Source organism: Acomys russatus, chromosome 15 (assembly GCF_903995435.1).
Source record: "Acomys russatus chromosome 15, mAcoRus1.1, whole genome shotgun sequence".
Classification (NCBI taxonomy): domain Eukaryota; kingdom Metazoa; phylum Chordata; class Mammalia; order Rodentia; family Muridae; genus Acomys; species Acomys russatus.
In genome coordinates, this window is record NC_067151.1 from 59,644,068 (window position 1) to 59,662,490 (window position 18,423).

At 39.4% G+C, this 18,423-nt stretch overlaps 1 protein-coding gene across 1 annotated transcript in view; it reads left to right on the top strand.

The window, feature by feature from the left end:
* Lrba (LPS responsive beige-like anchor protein) overlaps positions 1–18,423 on the top strand; it is a 540,702-nt gene that overhangs the window by 470,046 nt on the left and 52,233 nt on the right. The window contains exon 48 of the mRNA XM_051157393.1: positions 5,177–5,344. Coding sequence (XP_051013350.1) covers positions 5,177–5,344 — 168 coding nt within the window. The remainder of the gene's footprint in view (positions 1–5,176; positions 5,345–18,423) is intronic.

Here is an 18,423-nt window from a genome sequence, read left to right on the forward strand (position 1 = left end):
TGTGAGCCTGGGAAGAGAAGCAATGGCTTAGCTGTGCAGGAGTGGGATCTAGGCTGTGTGAGCCTGGGAAGAGAAGCAATGGCTTAGCTGTGCAGGGGTGGGATCTAGGCTGTGTGAGCCTGGAAAGAGAAGCTGTGGCTTAGCTGTGCAGGGGTGGGATCTAGGCTGTGTGAGCCTGGGAAGAGAAGAGGTGGCTTAGCTGTGCAGGGGTGGGATCTAGGCTGTGTGAGCCTGGGAAGAGAAACAATGGCTTAGCTGTGCAGGGGTGGGATCTAGGCTGTGTGAGCCTTTGGCCATCTTTACGCTTTACTCTTTGCTTGCTATTGATACCATTCTGATTCCGAAAATCCCACTTACCAGTATATGCATTTCTATTTGTATATGATTCTTGATCATTTGATTTGATGGTCATAGAAATTACTATAAAAGCCCTGAGTGAGAATATCGTTCGTATTGATATTAGCATGTGTTAGGGATTTACGAGCATGGAAACCACAAGTAACTATCAATCACAGCTCCTTTGTCATAAACAAGTATTTAGATTTTCTTTTGTTGAATAAAGTTGATTTTCTTTTACTTAGTTCTCATGTTAATAAAAACTTGTCTTTTATAGAGTAATAAAAGTAATGATAAATATCATTACAATTATTATTTTCAAATATATCAATATTTTGAAAAAAGTAAACAATATATGTTAGCAAATTATTTTACTTAAGTACAAAAATAGAATAGTTTTATTTAACATTTTATATCAATAATTCATTTCCTTAATGAGTTGCTTTCTTTCTGTAAGATTTATTGTTGGACACATATTCATATTTGCTATAATTATTTCTGACACATCCATTTATGAATAATTTATTGTTCTTTTTTATGATATAGTAAAGCTTTTATTTATTGATATTTTTGTATAAGAACCAAGCAAGTGAAAGTTCCTAATAAGTGTTTGTATTTGACATCTATGTACTTTACTTTTTAGCGTCTCACAAATGTTTTGGTCTCTGCCTAATAGATCCCATTAATAAAACAGATATCAGCCCCCAGACAGTTTGTCAAGACTAATATGAGTCCCCCTGGATTGGAATGACAGTTTGTGCAAAGCTTCATGTGATAGTCTTTTCACAGTCTTATGTGACCCTTAACAATTGGATGTTAGTCACTGGTTTATTTTATAATAACTCAAGATGAGTTGAATATTACTGTATTGTGTTGGACATTTTCGTGGATTTTCTTTCTTACAAATTTTACTCAAAGCACACATTGGGTGTAAATAATGTATCCAGCCTGCTAGGGGAGTGCTTACAATTGATTGGTTGGGTTGAGAAACAACATGGAAAAAATGTTACTCTCCTCTAGCTGCAAAGCTTATTTAACTCCAGCCTTAATGAAGACTGTCTGTCCAAATGCTTAGCATTCCACCAACACAGTGTGCATGGTGTGTGTGTGTGTGTGTGTGCGTGTGTGCGTGCGTGTGTGCGTGCGTGCGCGCATGCGCGCGCACAGGCTCTGGAAATGTGGACCTACATAAATTTTATACAGGGTAGTTTTTAAAGCTATATATGAAAGAGATTTTGAAGAACTTTTAATAGCAATTTCCTCCTTTATGTTCTTGACTCTCAAAACACGTTATAAGATATAAATCCAAAGTATTCCACTTTGAGTTATTTTCTTTGTCCTTAATAGCCTCCTGCTTGCCCCCCCCCTTCCCTCGAGTGTGTTCTCTGTACACTTGTTTATCAGTGCACACTCTGGGCCAGGCAGCTGTCATTCAGTGCTGTCAAAAGGAAGCTGCAGTCCTGAGCTGGCTTTGCACTGGAAGGATTGTAGACCTTCACAGGCACCCTCCGTCAGTCACAGTTCTTTCAGGTCTCATCTTAAAGCTTCGCTGTGCTGCTAAAACAAACAAACAAAACAACAACATTTAGGAGGGTTTTTTTTCCTAATACTTATTTGTTCATTAATATGTTTATACCCTTCTTGAATAAATTCTGCCAGTAATTCTCTGAGTTCCCCTTTGAACCCTTAAGGACTGACCTGTGGCAGTGTGAGGAGAGTCTGAGCCTTGGCGTGTGAGGGCTCTGCTGTGTGTCTACAGCATAATAGGAGCATACAGTGTTGTTTCTTCTGTGTTTTTTTTGTTTAAAATTCTGAAGCAGCATCAAGATATAAAATGTAAAGCATTTAAATCAAACCAGCATCACCATTTCAGATGTGCATAAAGAAGTAATCAACCATTAGGAAACCAGCAGCTCTTTGTTTGATGACACATAAAACAAAATTGCCCTCGTTTGTAGAGCTTTAATATTGAGAAAATTCATTTGTACTTCTTCATTTTCTGAGCCTTCTAGAATTTTATAGTCTCAAATCACAATGCATGGACACTCAGGAGACTCCTGGCTGTTTTATCTTATTAAACAATTTTGAAATCATTAATTTTTAATTAGCTTGGATGCAGGTTTTTTATTGTTTCAATAGTGGGAATATATGAACTAAACGTTTTTTATTTAAACTACTGGCGAGAGTATTATTCACATAAATAAGTATGTTCTTTCTCAGAATGGCATGCTGGGAGCTTGCTTTGTGTAGTGATGTTCTCCTGTAGACCTGCAGGCCTTACACATTAATCCTACCGCAGGCCTTTTCATCAGCTTATTAGCTCACAGTTCTGAACAACCAAAAAGGATGCACTCTTGGAAGATACATGGAAGTCCTTCCCTGATTGAAAGTTCTAATTAAGTGAATTGGAGAAAATTAACTGAAATTAGCTGTCAGAAAGTCACATTTAAATGAGTGATGAGCTAGTCTGGCAGTAAACATTTAAATGATATAAATTGCCATTTAAGTGTATGGTTTAATGTTTGTCATGCATTAATGTGACATGAGACTGTAGTGACAATCAAGCAGCTCGCTCTAATTTGAACATATTTAGGGCTTTTGTGTGGAGTGCACTGCACACAAATTAAGACAATTGCTGTTTTTATGTATCACTTTAAACATGCCCCTCCCATTCCTTCCAAGGCCAAAGTTAATGCAACACTATACTGGTAGTTTCACTTTTTAGACTGATTTTAAATCCATGTAATTAAAATGGGGGTTTATTTGATTATTAAAACCCTCTTATTATATCAAGTGTAATGTGAAGTGGTTTTGAGCTTTCTTACCATCTCTCTGGGAAAGTGGGAAATCAGTGAATTTCATAATAGATATCTAAAACAGTAACATTCACAGGGAAAGCTAACCAGATATTTTTAGGACCAATTTCATTTCAGGTATACTTAGAATGTAAGAATTGCCTAGTTGGTGCATGGATATTTAATTAAAGACTAGCATTTTATACTTGATAGTATTGCAATCCAGGTTAAATATTTTTAAAGAAAACATTGTATTTACCTATAAATATCCTTCTTATCCACAGGCACTAGTTTTAATAAGACATTTTTACATGCACATGTTCCTGTGACCCTATGTGTCTATCATTTGTAGCAAGATGGCTTAGATCTCATCAGATGTTTGCTCTAGAAGTTAGTCCATTTGGGGCTAAAGATTAGTGAGTCAGCGACAAAGCATGCACAGGGCCCTGGGTTCTTGTCTCCAGCAGCAAAGAGAATAGAAGGTCTGGCCAACTGCACCCTAAAACTTACAGACCTCTTGTTCTGATACTAAGCATACACTGCCAGAAAAGTGCATCACAACCATACAGTTTCGATGCCAAAACTGAGCTCTGTTACCAGAGTCGGGGCTCAGAGTTAAATTGGACAGTTTTTGGTCTGAACACCATTGTCTGTTTGAAAACCTAAACCACTAGTGTTGAACTCTGGAGTTGGAATAATTTTGTAGTATTATAAAGAAGAAAGAGGAACCGATTCCTTAAAAGTCTCTGGCCTTGGCGTTCCTAGCTTGACTTAGCTCAGCAAGCATGGGTTGGCAGAACCGCAATTGGCACCTGGTACTAGTAAGTAGGGGCACAGTGATGAGTAGGAAGTGACTCTTGTGCCCAGCATTTCAAGTGAATATTTGATCCTGTTCATCCATTATTTATTGATCACTGTTAATAGCATAAAGTGTTTTCCTTGGTACTCATACGTAGAATAACAATCCAGCAGTTACAAGTCCCCACAAAATCTAATTTGTTATTATAAACACAATCAAAATATCTAAATAATTTGGTTACAGCTACAGGAGACGACACGTTTTAATTTGAGAAAAGTGTTAATATCCCAGATGAATAGAAAATGTTTAATGTTTTCACATTTGCTTTCCCAGAGTAGCCCTTCCCTCTATGACCTCCTTTCTTTGAAGCATGAATTGAGGGGCTGTCAAGCCTGATTTACAAGTACAACCAAGATAAGCCCAGACCGAGTCTTAGTGGGAGAATGCCGAAGTGATCGCTACAGCTCAGCCTGATGAGGGCCAGGACGTTTCTCATACACACACAACAGAACAGATCCAACTAGAAAACAGCATGTCAGGGAGGTTGCTTTTTGCTTTTAACAGTACCGGGAACTGAATCCCAGGCCTCACAAGCACAAAGTGCGTGCTCTACACTTCATCTGAGCCTCCATTCCTTCGCTCTGTCCTGTCCTTCCCAGTCCACTTCTCCCTCTTCCTCGTTCCCCCTCCCTCCTTCCCTTCTGTGTGTGTGTCTGTGTCTGTGTCTGTGTCTGTGTGTCTGTCTGTGTGTGTCTGTGTCTGTGTGTGTAGGCCAAAGAGCAATAGCAGATGTCTTCCTTAATCACTCTCCATCTTAGCCTTTGAGACAGGATCTCTCACTGAATTTGGAGTTTGCAGACTCAGCTGGGTGCCTCGCCAGCAAGGTCTTGGGATGCTCCTGTCTCTGTCATTAGCTCTGGTATTACAGATGTGTGTGACTACACCTGCTTTTAACATAGGTACTAGGAATTGTGGTCAGGTAACCAACCACTCAGATGACTGAGCCAAACTCCCTTGCATTGCTTTGGTTTTGGTTGGTTTGTTGGTTTTTAAGACTAGGTCTCATTGAGTTATTCAGCCTCAGCTTCCCAAGTAGGATTACGGATACATACCACCATACCTGAGTTTTCTGGTTTTGTTTGTTTATTTTTAAGCAAGTTTAATGTTAAGCTTTACTGTTTTTCTAAATATTTATGTTTTCCGACATAGGCTTCAACGTAGTGATATGGCCCATACTGTTTTTCAGGCCCTGGAGAGTGAATTTGTTTCCTGCCAGCTTCACCAATGGATTGATCTCATTTTTGGCTACAAACAGCAAGGACCAGAGGCAGTGCGAGCCCTCAACGTGTTCTATTACCTAACCTATGAAGGAGCAGTCAGCCTGAACTCAATAACCGACCCTGTGCTGCGAGAGGTAAGTCCTGCCACGCAGAAGGAAGCCCATTGCCCTGAGCCTGCCAGCTGCACAGTGGTCATCCCAACTCTCTGTCCTTCAAGGAACCTATGGAGGAGCTGCAGCAAAGCGGCTCCACTGAAGCAGGACGAGCTGTGCTTTAATCGCGTAGGAAAAAATGCGTTTTTATGGCTTGAACCTGTTAAGGAATTCTAGTAAGATTTTTAATGTTTATGAATTTGGAAGCTACTCACATAGTTTGAAATATTAGGAAAATAGCCATTTTTCACTATGCATATGTGAGCAGAAGGCAAAATGCAGTAAAGCATGATTTGGTGTAGTTCATGAGGACATGCACATCTATGTAGAAGTTAATAGTGAGGCTGAGGTCTGAAACTTTGCTATCATTATTCTATGCTAAATAGTAATGAGGCTTGCCTTGTCAAGTATTTTCTGACAAAACCCTGACTAAAAACAGGGTCTTGGCAAATTCAACCAATTTTCTGAAGAAAATTTTGCTTTTTTAAGTGTTTCTAGTCTAGTTACATTCCTCCTAAATGTGTTAGCCTTGTGTAAAAAATAATATAACTGCACAGATGCAACCTCAAACATTGGTGTGGTTGTAGAACAGATGGCTACTGAAGGCGAGACATTGACTCACGAGGACAGGTGTCTGTCTTTAAGGACACAGCACCGGTAATGTGTAAAGTGTCCTGTTTTCACTAGGCCTCGATGCATTCCTCTGTAATTCTATTACCTAGTCATGTTGGACATCCATGAGTACATATTGAGATAAATTAGCATGTGACCACTTGATTTATATGACAGATAAATGTTAGTACATAAACAAACGCACTTCATATTCGGGTTTTGGGTTCTTTTTTTGTTTTTGGTTTTTTGTTTTGTTTTGTTTTTTGCCCTAAATTGTACACATTGTGAGTTTCTCTTTGTCATATTTTAAAAACTGTGGAGATAGAGAGCTGGGCCAGTTAACTTCCAATGCTTTTCCATCTTCCAGATTAGCTAACTGAGCTCTAGAGGTTGCGCCTGGGCCTTTCCTCAGGGTACCACATGCCCTGCCTCTGAGCTGCACATTGCCCCAGAACAACTTATTTGGAGTAACTGTTGACTTTATGGTTCAGAGCATCATGGAACTTTATATGACACTGAAGTCAAAGCAACATGCAAGTAATACTATGAAACAATACATGATTTAATTCTTAGAATAGTGTAGCAAAAGTCGGGCTAGCCAGTCAGCCCAAAGGGCAAGGGTGCTTGACTCTAAGCCTGGAACTCACATAGTGGAAACAGAGAACCAACTCTCCCAAGTATTTCTGTGACCACCACATAACATGCATGTGCAAACATACACATGCACACATGCAAACGTATGTGCACATGTAAATAAACAGACTCTCCTTTTTTAAACAGTATTTGCCATGTGCTACTGGCTCTGTTATGTGCCAGTGACTCTGCAACATTCAGCCTGTCTTCTATTTTTCATATTCCCTAGTAATACTTATAACTTCCCTATATACTCAACTTATATCTGAATTTATGCTCTAGAACTAATTTTTATATCTTTCCGTTTTACTTACCATCCTATATTTTTTACATTGTTGTAAATGACTTCTATAGTTTGAATTTTGAAATTCATGCAGTCACTATAAACATGTAAAGGAGATGCTCATCTTTAATGTCATCTCTTGGTATGTCTGAAATGATGCCACTAGCTCTGCACATCGTGTCATTAAAGCTTATGGCTTAATTTATGTCACAAAGATGGCTCTTAACCTGTGTCTGTCATAGCTAGACAACTGGCCATTTCCTCTTTATCTTATTCAGTGTGCTTCGCCCTCTGTTTTCATTTTGAATTAATACCTACCCACCACCTCTTATAATTGCTATATTTATTTATTTACATTTTCAGTGTATTCTAGAAGAATACTAACCCCCCCCCCCCATAGTAATGGAAATACTTGTCTGGAAATACAAGGAACTGAGTGTTTACATAGGAGCATGTGACTAGCTGTGCCATGTTGACAGCAGCGTCCAGAAGAATCCCCTGTGTGTCTTTGGTAGTAACCATGTTTTCCGATTGATTTCAGGACATAAGATCAGAGAATGAGATAACTGACTTGTCCCGTTGGATATTTTAAGCTGGGCATATGACATTCAGACATTAGATGCATAATTGCATACACTAGATATATAACTGAAATACAAGTGTAAGCTAAATTACATACTTTTATTTTAGCAAGGTAAATGCATTATAACTGTAGGTGAAGGATTTTATTGTGCTAAATGATTGTATGTAAAACTTACCATTGTTGTCACTTTGTGCATTTCAGTGGTGTTAATGCTCACACAGGCCTGACAGTGCAGCTCAGAGAAGAGCATATGATTACCGTGTGCAGGGCCTTGGTCTCAATCTCCAGTGCAGAAAAAGATGAAAAATCATATTATTGTATAAACTGTTGCCACTGTCCACGCACAACAAAGTTTCACATCCCAAACTGAAATGACCTTTGCTTTAAACAAACAGTGACCACCCTGTCCTCAGACCCTGGCAAGCACATTCTGCATTCTCTTTGTATGGATTTGATTGCTCTGGGTACCTCATATGAGCAAGAACAGATAATACTTGCCCCTTTGTGTCTGGTTTATTTTACTTAACGTAGTGTCTTTAAGTTTCATCCATCTTGTAGCTTGTGTAAGAACTCCCTTCCCTCTTAAGGCTGAATAATACTCACTGTAGATGCATAACATGTTTTGATAAGTTGTTCTTACAGTTTGGCTGTGGTGAGAGTTAGGGGCTTTGGTGGACACGTGTCCATCCACATCACCGCTCTCATTTCCTTAGACTGTGTTCTAGATTATTGGGTAGTTTCATGTCTAATTTTTTTGAGGAACCACCATACTAAATAAAATTTAATGCTTGTTTTTCATGACCATTATTATCTAAAGACAATGTTTAAAAGGTTAATATTCTTTAACTTTTCTTTTCACAATACAAGTGGTTATCAAAAATCCTTAACTGGCCAGGTGTGGTGGCGCACGCCTTTAATCCCAGCACTCGGGAGGCAGAGGCAGGCGGATCGCTGTGAGTTCGAGGCCAGCCTGGTCTACAAAGTGAGTCTAGGATGGCCAAGGCTACACAGAGAAAACCCTGTCTCGAAAAACCAAAAAAAAAAAAAAAAAAAAAAAAAAAAAAAATCCTTAACTGTATAGCTTTCCACTTATCTCCCATAGTTATTTTTATATTATACGTATATATTTCATACCTATGTATTAGGTTTTTCACTCATTAAGTAAACACTGCTTATTTCCTAAGGCAGGTAAGCTAACTGCATGATATTCTTGAAATAAGAATATATCTTTTTATTACTGAGCACTATAAGTGTACACACTTAATTTTTTTTCAATTCTCTCTCCCCAGGTCTAACGGAGAATTTTAGCAGCTTAATTAAGATATAATTCACACATGATTTAATTTACTTGTTGGCAGTATACAATAAATTTAGTAGATTCATAACATATAACCCTCACCACAATCTACTTTAAGAACAGTTTTTGTCACTACAAAAGAAATGTTTGTACCCATCAACCATCTCTCTAAAGTGACTTTTTAAATGATTATATAGTCAACAGTGTCTCATTGGAAAGACCCAAAAGGAGGCTAGCATGTCTCTGAGAAAGGGGAAAGGAACAAACTGCAGAGGACAGACAGAGATGAGCACAGTAGAAAGAGAACAATATTGCCTCAGCTGAAGTTGGGTAGTGTATGTGCAAGGTGTGATGGCTCCAAGTTTCATTTTATGTGCATTTATATGTAGGATAGGATGAACTTTATAGGACAATCTGCCATAGTGATGGTGTTTATTTTCTTTCTGTATGTTTTAGATGGCAGGAGAATAAATGCAGAAAAAGAGTAAGCAAAAAAGTCTGTGTGTGTGTGTGTGTGTGTGTGTGTGTGTGTGTGTGTGCGCGCGTGCGCATACATGCTTGTACATGTGTACATGCAGAGATAAATAGAAATGGGAAGATAGATTTATTTCTCATGGTGAAGTATATGTAAAGGATTACAGATGGAGCTACTAAAGGGACATTGATGAGACGGTGAGATGTGGGTCTACGCTAATTTAAGGAGATAAAGGCAAGAAAAGGCCAGAGAACTGGGAAATTATGTCATTCATTTCTTCGAAAAATACTCATCCTGTTGAGAATACTAAACATAAATAGCTGAGTAAGGGAAAGCCCCACTTACACGAATCTCTGATTTTAATTGGGCTTACAGAAATGAACTCAACAGTTCATATTATATTTTCACTTGTAGCGTGTGGTATGAAGAGAGCAGAGATGGCTGAAGAGAAGAGGGTGTAGTGAAGGATTTTAGAAAGGATGCTTACACATTGCCTGTTCATAAGCCCTGTTTCCTGCAAAACAGACACTGGCTGCAGCTCCTACTCCCACAGCCAGACATACCTGTGAGCCCAGGACAGCCTTCAAGTCAAGTCTGCCTATGATCCTAGGATCGCTGTTACCTGCACAGCCTCTGTGATTTATGTACGCACAGGCCACACCTGTCTTCCACGCTGTCCTTCAGTGAGGGGCTTTCACCTCCCTAACGCTCCCCTAGTGTGTTTCCCCAGGGCAGACACATGTGTGTGGTCACCTGATGTGCTTTGGCATGTCGTCTCTTCTCTGTGAAGGCGGCAGGACAGATTTGTGGCTCTCTGAAAGTAGGACATCCGTTCCCACACCAGCTCACGCCCTTAAGCCACTGCACTGGCTCTTCCTTCCGCCCGCTGCTGGACACTGAGCTGGTTTAGAGCCCTTTCCTATGCACGTGGTCGCACACGGGCACGTGTCCTCCTGCTTCTTAGCAAAGCTCTGTCCTTCTGGAGGAAGTTGCCATTCCAAAGTGAACAGAGCATAGTAAGTGATCATAAAAATAATCTCTCTATAAAAAGAGCTCTAAACGATGGAAATGACAACGGCACAGGGAGGAAGAGTAATCAGGAAGACAGTCTGCAGCACATTAAACTCTTATGCTGTTTTTAATTTTTAGAAAACAGCTGTGTTATCAATATAGAAGTCTCCGTTTGCACACATCACACACCAGAAAGGAATGCTTTTCAGTCAGATGTGCTAATCTGTTTTCAAATACCTTCTGACCCCCAACTAAGGTGTGAGCTCTTATCTTGAGCTGATAATTAGCACAACCTCGACTGCACAGCCTTTCTTGTTATTATTAGTTGTTCCATGTCTCACTTTAACCTAGTCTACTTCCCAGGCTTGTGTATAATCTCTGTCATAGACAAGAGGCAAATGAGTAAAAGAAGCTCATTTTATGATTACTAATTTAGCTAAATTTGGGTTGACTCAGTCAGTTCTTTTCCTTCCAACACAATCTTATCTAGGTTTCCAAAGAAGAAAATCCAGGACCTATAAACATGAACAAAAGTGAAAATTGTTACTTTATGAAATGTATTTGTTTTTAAAATATTTATTCTACAAAATAACTTTCCTTTTTTGAAAACTTTCACATGTTTTCTTTCCCTTTCTCTGCAGTATTTATAATTGTGTTTGTAGGCACGACTTTCCTATTAACCTTTACTCCATACGCTTACTCATCCAGAGTTCACATGTAAGTGGCATTTACTCAGTCCCAATGTGGAGAGCTCATTGTGTAGACCTTAATACCTTATGAGACAGTTCATTGATGGAGTTTAACAGGTGAGAAATATTTAAAACTCCCAAAGGACCAGTGAGATGGTTCAGTGGGTAAGGATGCTTGCCACCAAACCTGATGACCCGACCTCACTTTGTCCTCAAAACCTAGATAATCAAAGGTTGGGTTTTTGTTTCGTTTTTGTTTCAAGAAATATGTTTCTGTTCAGGGATAAGGATGTAGCTCACTGATACAGTAGTTGGCTGGCATGTGTGAGGCCTTGACTTCTCTCAAAAGCACCACCACAGAAGCCCTGTTTTCTTCTCTATTTAGCCTTAAACTAAAGAATCTTTCAGCTGTTCTTTCTCAGTGTCCACGCCTTCTCTTCTCCTCTCAAGCTGTTGCTTCTCAGTTCCTGTTACTGTCCTCAGGTGTCTGTATTTTTCTTCTCTTCCTGTTCTAAGACTCAGAATAATGAAGGCTGGAAGTCTAATATCAAAGCCAGAAATCGCAGAAGTTGGCATGCTACTCATATGAGAACTGAAATTTCTATATATAAAGAAAAGGTGTAAGAACAGATAATACAGAAATAACAAAAGAAAAAAACATATATAAAATAATCTGTACCAGTATCCAAAAATCGTGAATTTAAAAACAGTGGCTTTTTTTTTTTTTTGCCGACTAGATTATTAAAGATTAGAAAATAATGAAAATCTCTGATATTGAATTTGAGAAAACAGGAAAATTCATTATTTTATAAAGGAAAAAATAATTTGAATCTTTATAACACTTTATATCAATTTTTATAATGTTCATGTATTACTCGCTTAGAATGTTATCAGGATATTGGATTATGTAATTCCTCATAATTTCAGAATAGAGCCTAAATGTGCAGCAGTGGATCATTGGATGGTTATCAGTAAACCCATCGGGCCGGGGCGAGGGGGTGGAGGACTGGCCGTGAGCACCGAAAATAATGTTCTGCAGGTTCACATGTCTTGCTGTGGAAATATATTTTGCCATATTATAGTGAAAAACAGGCCAGTTTATGAAATATAAGATTTAACTACATAAGGACAATTCTGAAATTAGAGGCCTCAACACATTTATAGTCATTATCTTTGGTCAAATCACAGAACCTTTTCTTTTGCCTTTTTCTGTGTTCTCAAAAAATATTGAAGCGGGGGCAAAAAAAAAAACCAGCCTGCTCAGAAATCTTCTTGGGGATGGATGCAAGACAGGGATGTGCATAGTAACTTCAGGCTATTCTGTGGTTACTTCCAGCTCTGGGCTGTTTTGTACCCATTCCCTGGCCAGGATATGGTGTTCCACAAAGCCATCCTCACAGTACTATCAGGGGGGAAATACTACTTTCTTTTTGCCTGACTCAAATAAAATCACCTCACTTTCAGTCACAGTTTTTGTTTCATTATTTAACCCACTATACAGGATTTTTTTAAAAATATAATTTTAAGTGCTTTATTTTTCATCTCTCCCATAGTATTTGGTGGGGAAAAGAAGAGTTTAAATTTCTACTTTTAGGAAAATTATCTTAGACTTATTACTGATAATTAGCATTCTTGTCATGACTATGTGATTGGACAGCAGGCTTTGATAAGAGAGAATGAGACAGATCTAGGCAGATTCTGGCCGTGTGTGTGGAGTCCCAGGCTGCCCTGGCAGGGAGCAGCTCAGTGTGAACACAAATGTCTGCTTCCTCACCTTGCAGTTTACTGTGTGTGCTCACTACATTTCTTATGGAAGTGCTATTTCTCCTTTACTTCCCAAGCAAAGAGAGTGTCACTTTATATGTGCTCAGAAATTAAAATTGATTTCCTTTTGAAAATAAACCCCAGCTCCATCTACTGAGTAGATACAGAAGAGGAGAGAAAGCCAAGATATTACTCAATTTAAAGAATTATCTACAGTGGGCCTCTCAGCATGAAAGTCAGGCCCAAACACTCCCTGAAGTCATGTTTAATGTCAGTGGTTGCTTTGGCCTCTTCCAGATTTATCCTTCCAAGGGCTGTTTTAGTAACTCATAATCACTCCGAGAAGGGTCTGTTTTCCTAAAGAAGCAGCAGCAGTGTTTAAGTTTACATGACCCCGGTTTCATGACAGCAGTAGCAAATCAGATATCTTATCCGAGGAAAAGCATTTTTGGCTTAGAATTCCATCACTCTCAGGGTGGGAGTCAGCCTCAGCCCAGCTCAGCACTGCTGCAGAACACTGGCAGTGAATCTTTCAGAAAGTGTAAACACAATCGGTATTTATAGCATTGTTAACATTTGCTGAATAAGTTGTGGGAGTGGTCTGTGAGCCCATCTTAAGCAGGTGGGGCAGGAATCTTTGTGCGACTGCAGTGAGATTTAAGGCCAGGACAACAGGATTCCAGTGGCTGCAGCAATATAGTAAATTCAGAGTATCAGACGCCCTAAGTTACAGTTTCATGCAGCTACAACTCACAGTGCTACAGAAACAGTCCTGAGGTATCACTAGCCAGAAGTGTGCTGCACAGATGGCGTAGTTGACACAGTGCAGGGCAGTAATGGTACAACAAAGAAACCAAATAAACAGCCAGGATTAGTCAAGTTTTCATTGAAAACCTACATTTAAAACCACTTACATTTTGCCAGACTTGCTTGTACATCAAAACCACAATGATAGACAGTTTCCCTCAGTCGGCTAAACGAGCATCAAAGTTGTCATTCTGCTCAGCTTTGTGTTTCATTCAGTCAAGGGGGAAATAAGTAGCTGAATTAGATAGCAGAGGATAGAAAGAAAAAAAAAAAGTGTGTGTTCGTGCTTTGTTTTGTTTTTTTAATCCTTGTCAGTGTTTCAGGGACCAGGAGCTCTTTTCTGCCCTCATTCTCATGAAGGGACCCATTCCCTTCAGGCCGTCTCCACTTGACAGTGTTGCTCAATTTTATCTGCTAACTGGATGTTCTTAGAAAGACTAAAAAGAAAAAAGATGACACAGATTCGAAAAACATCTGCATAAAACTATTTGGCAGTATGTCAGATTTTCTGTAATAGGTTTATTTAATTTCTAGTTAGATGAGGACGTTTACTTAGAATGCAAAGGCGCCAATGAAATTCCCAGCATTGGGAAAACGCTCAATTCAAGGATTCATCTTTCAAATGTTCGGTAAACTACATATTGCTTAAGTGTGTTGTCCTCCCTCTCTGTTCCCACTAGGACTGAGTGTGTAGAGGGTGTCTTTCCGGTTTTAGGTTAGGCAGCATGCAGGTAAATTCCTCATTTGGATGCTCATAGATATCTGGGGGGACATACGCTGGGGTTTTCCTACCAAATGAACAGCTGACTCATTGCCTGCAAACCCCCTTAATGCAGTGTAAGCATAGCTGCTGGGGTCTGAGAAATAACTCACCTTCTGAATGCAGTCCTTAGCTCCACTCAGTGCCATGTTGTTTGTTAAGAACTTACTGTGTGCTCACTGTGTTTTTGGCCTTGGCCGCTTCTGTGAAGACACTGCACTTATTTTCTTAGGCAGGCGCCTTTATCTCCTGGCATCCAGTAGCCAGAGATGGAGGTGTTTTCTGAATGAGCACATCAGCGGTCTAGTCCGAGATACTGTTTGAAATTATCCATGAGCGCAGGGCCGCTGAGCATTGCTGAGTGACATTTGTTTCTCTTGGTTGTATCTGCCCTGACTAGCTGGTTTCTTTCAGATTGGCAGCTGGAATTATGCTTTAGGAGATGGACAGCCTCAAGGAGAGGAGACCAGTGAGTCTGGGCTGGGCCTCAGCCGCATGGGGCTGGAATGTATGGGCTCAGTTCTGAGGCATTAGCAGGGCGGTCTGCATCTTTCCACAAATGATAGTTTCTTCATGTTCTCCATTAGCACCATTTGAGCATAACTGTTGGCAAAAAATATTTCTTTCTCTCCCTCACTGTTCCTCTATCCAATCTTGTATTCTTATTTTTAATAGGGTTGCTCTTTATTTAGCATGCTGCTGTTTTGGGCTTTATAGCAGTATGATTGTATATATGCCTCCAGTTACTTGATACATTTTTAGTTTGTAGAAAAACATTGTTTATGTTTAAAAGTATTATGCTTCCTAGCTACTAATATTTAATTAATCTTAAGCAATACTAAAGTATTAGAAGAAGTATGGCCTCCTTGCAGTCAAACAGAAGTGAGGGAGCAAGTTTTATGTATCAATATGAACCTTGTTTATAAAGTCTGTGTTTAAAGAGTTTTGACTGACCTACCGACTGAAATTCTTAGATTGTGAAAATATATTTCTATGTTATATTAGTAGATAATTTAAACTTCATAAAAATATTTCAAACTGTGGCAAACCTTTCTTTAGATTTCTTAGACTTTTATTTTAGATTTTTTGTTATTGTTTACTTTAAAAATAACCTAGCCTTGTATGCAATATCAAAATAATAGTAAAAAAAAAAAGTATGTTTTCTCTTACAAATATTCTCATCCTTTCATCCCCTGAAGGAAGGGCTACTTGCCAGTTTGGTATGTATGGTTCCAGATCAAACATTAAAATATTTTTCATATGCATTTGAGTACTCACATGTAGCACATGTAACAATTTGTGTTATCTATGTATAAATGTATATATATTTTATTTACGCAAGGCCATACTTTATACCATAACTGGCTAGAATTTTTTATCAGTATACTCTAGACTTAGCTCACTCATTTTTTGTTTGTTTGTTTGTTTGTTTCTGTTTTTGTTTTTTGTTTTGTTTTGTGTTTTCAAAACAGAGTTTTCCTGTGTAACAGTACCCTGGCTGTCCTGGACTCACTCTGTTGACCACTGGCCTCAAGAGACCCACCTGCCTCTGCCCTCCAAGTGATGGGATTAAAGGCGTACACCACCACACCTAACCTCACTCAACTCTGGTTGGTGGCTGGTTGGCTGGTTGGTTTTGAGACAGGGTCTCACTATGCAGGCTCTGCTGGCCTGGAGTTCACTGTAGTAGACCAAGCTGAACTCACAGAAATTGCCTGCCTCTGCCTCCTGAGTGCTGGGATGAAAGGCGTGCCCCACTGCTCCCAGAAACTCATTTATTTTAATGGTTAGATAGTGTTCCATTATCATCATTAACTTAGGTTTTGTTTTTGGCTTTTTTTTTTTTTTTTTTTACTTTTTACTCTTCTAAGAGTTCTATTAGCAAACACTTTTGTCTGTACATATTTCTGCCTCCATGTGACTCTTTTTTTAATGAATATTCACAGAAGTAGAATCAATGATTCCCTATCTATTTATAAACATAAAAATCCAACTCCATATTTTTCTGGATGTCTAATTTTACAAAATTTTTAAAAAGCCTAAGTCTTTTTAAAGTCAGATAGACTCACTTGTGCTCAGTTTTTCATATTTACTGCCTCCCTCTTCTGTGTGAATTACTTGCATATTAACTATTCTATGTCCTACTGTAGCCTCATGTAAAAAGATTACCCCTTCCCCCAGGTTATACTCTGTGGTGCTTGAATTCTGTTTGCTATTAAGCAGTGCATTTCTGGATCCCTTAAAATTTACATTGAGTTAGGCTTTCACTGCCTTTTTTTTTTTTTAATTTGTTGCTCTGGAGCTCAAACTCAGGTCCTCAGCTAGGCGAGGACTCTTCCATTGAGCTATCCCAACCTTTTGTTTTATAATGCAGCAAACTCACTGCACTGACTACCAAAAAGTACTAACTGTGTTTCTTTCCTTAGGTTAAGGGAGGGAGTCTAGTTTATAAATGCTTTTAATGGACACACTGCTGTTTGTTTCTTAACAGCTAGAAATATTACCCAAATAAGGGCATGTGTATTATGTGGCCAATTTCCTCCTCAAGGATTTTCATCTAGTTTTTGTCAGGTCCCCTATATGGACCCCCTTTTTATTGGCCTTTCTAGTTGATGCTATTGAAAATTTCCCCCTTTAAGAGTGAAACGCGAAGTTAAATATGTGATGGCTCCACTGTCACGTGGCTCATTTCCATGTGATGTCAAGGTTGATTTCCCAGCAGTAGCCCTGGAAGGTGTTGAGGCTCATCAGCTACTGGCCGGATGCCGTGTGAGAACCACAGCCTCTTCTCTGGTTTGAGTTCAGATATGGGGAGAGAAAGAGAACCTTTTGCCTAAATAATGGAGTGCTGTGTGGGCTATGTCTGATGGTCCTAGTGTGACTCTGTCGTACTGACAGGCATGGGCCACCACACCCAGCTTTCTAGTGCTTTTCAATGAAAAATACAGGTCATAAAGTGCAGTGTTGGAGCTGTGTGCTTCATTAGAGGTGCATACATATTAACTGCAGTTTTTTCTATCCTAACCCCCACCTCAAATAAAACCCCACACTCATTGCAGGACAGTGAATGTGTTAACTGGACACCTGCTGTGTTAACTTGTTCTCTTAGTTAAGTTAAAAAGCTTAGTCTTAAGCAAAAGCCAAATGCAGTGTTACTGAGCTGACCCCCCATCTTTATCGTCCTTGAGTGTATAGATATGTGGATAGTTACTTTACATATCGCTATAAAGTCACTCAAGTGTGCAGTAGTTGGCACAACACACTATGAATGAGCATCTTGTTTCATCACATGTCCATTTAGTCTCCAGATAATACCTGAGATGCCATTCATAAAATATAAATATGTGGCTTTACTGGAATAAATATCTCAAGGAATTGTCATTATTTTTTTTATTATTGTGTATTTCAACATCTAGAATGATGCTTGGTGTGTTCTGGTTTTATTACAGAAAGTAATAACAAACTATTTACGGAAATAATTGGGAATTGATGAACAAGAACATTACATAATAACCCACGCTTTTAGTAGAAATGTTTAAGTGGACGTTTGCTCGGTGTCAGTCTGCTCTGCACTGGTTATAGTATGTCTTCCAGCTGTCGCCTCGCAGATGGCCACTTTGTAGTCAGCAGGCAGAGAGAATGAATGCTGGTGTTCAGCTCCCACCCTTCTGCTCTGCTTTCTATTCAGCGAGAGCCTGGAACCACAGAACAGTTCTATGTACATTTTTGGGGGGCAGGTCTTCGGGGCTCAGTTAAGCCTTCCTGAAAATACCCTCAAAAACACACGAAGAGGTGCAGTTTCATGATGGTTCAGCAGAGCCACCATCCACGAGTGTTTCTTCAGAGTGGTCAGCAGTCTACCGGTTCTATTAAAGTGGAAGGTTAAGAGCCAGGAATTGGGCCTGGTGTGGTGGTTCATACTTTTATTCCCAGCACCCAGGAGGCAGAGGCAGGCGGATCTCCGTGAGTTCGAGGTCAGCCTGGTCTACAGAATGAGTCCACGATAGCCAAGGCTACACAAAGAAACCCTGTCTTGAAACAGAACAAACAAAAAAGAGCCAGGAATTACCGTGCTCAGCTCACGTTCTCCTTCTTCCGCAGGCAGGGGAAGGCCCCACAGGCATGCCCAGAAGGTCACCTGACCAGA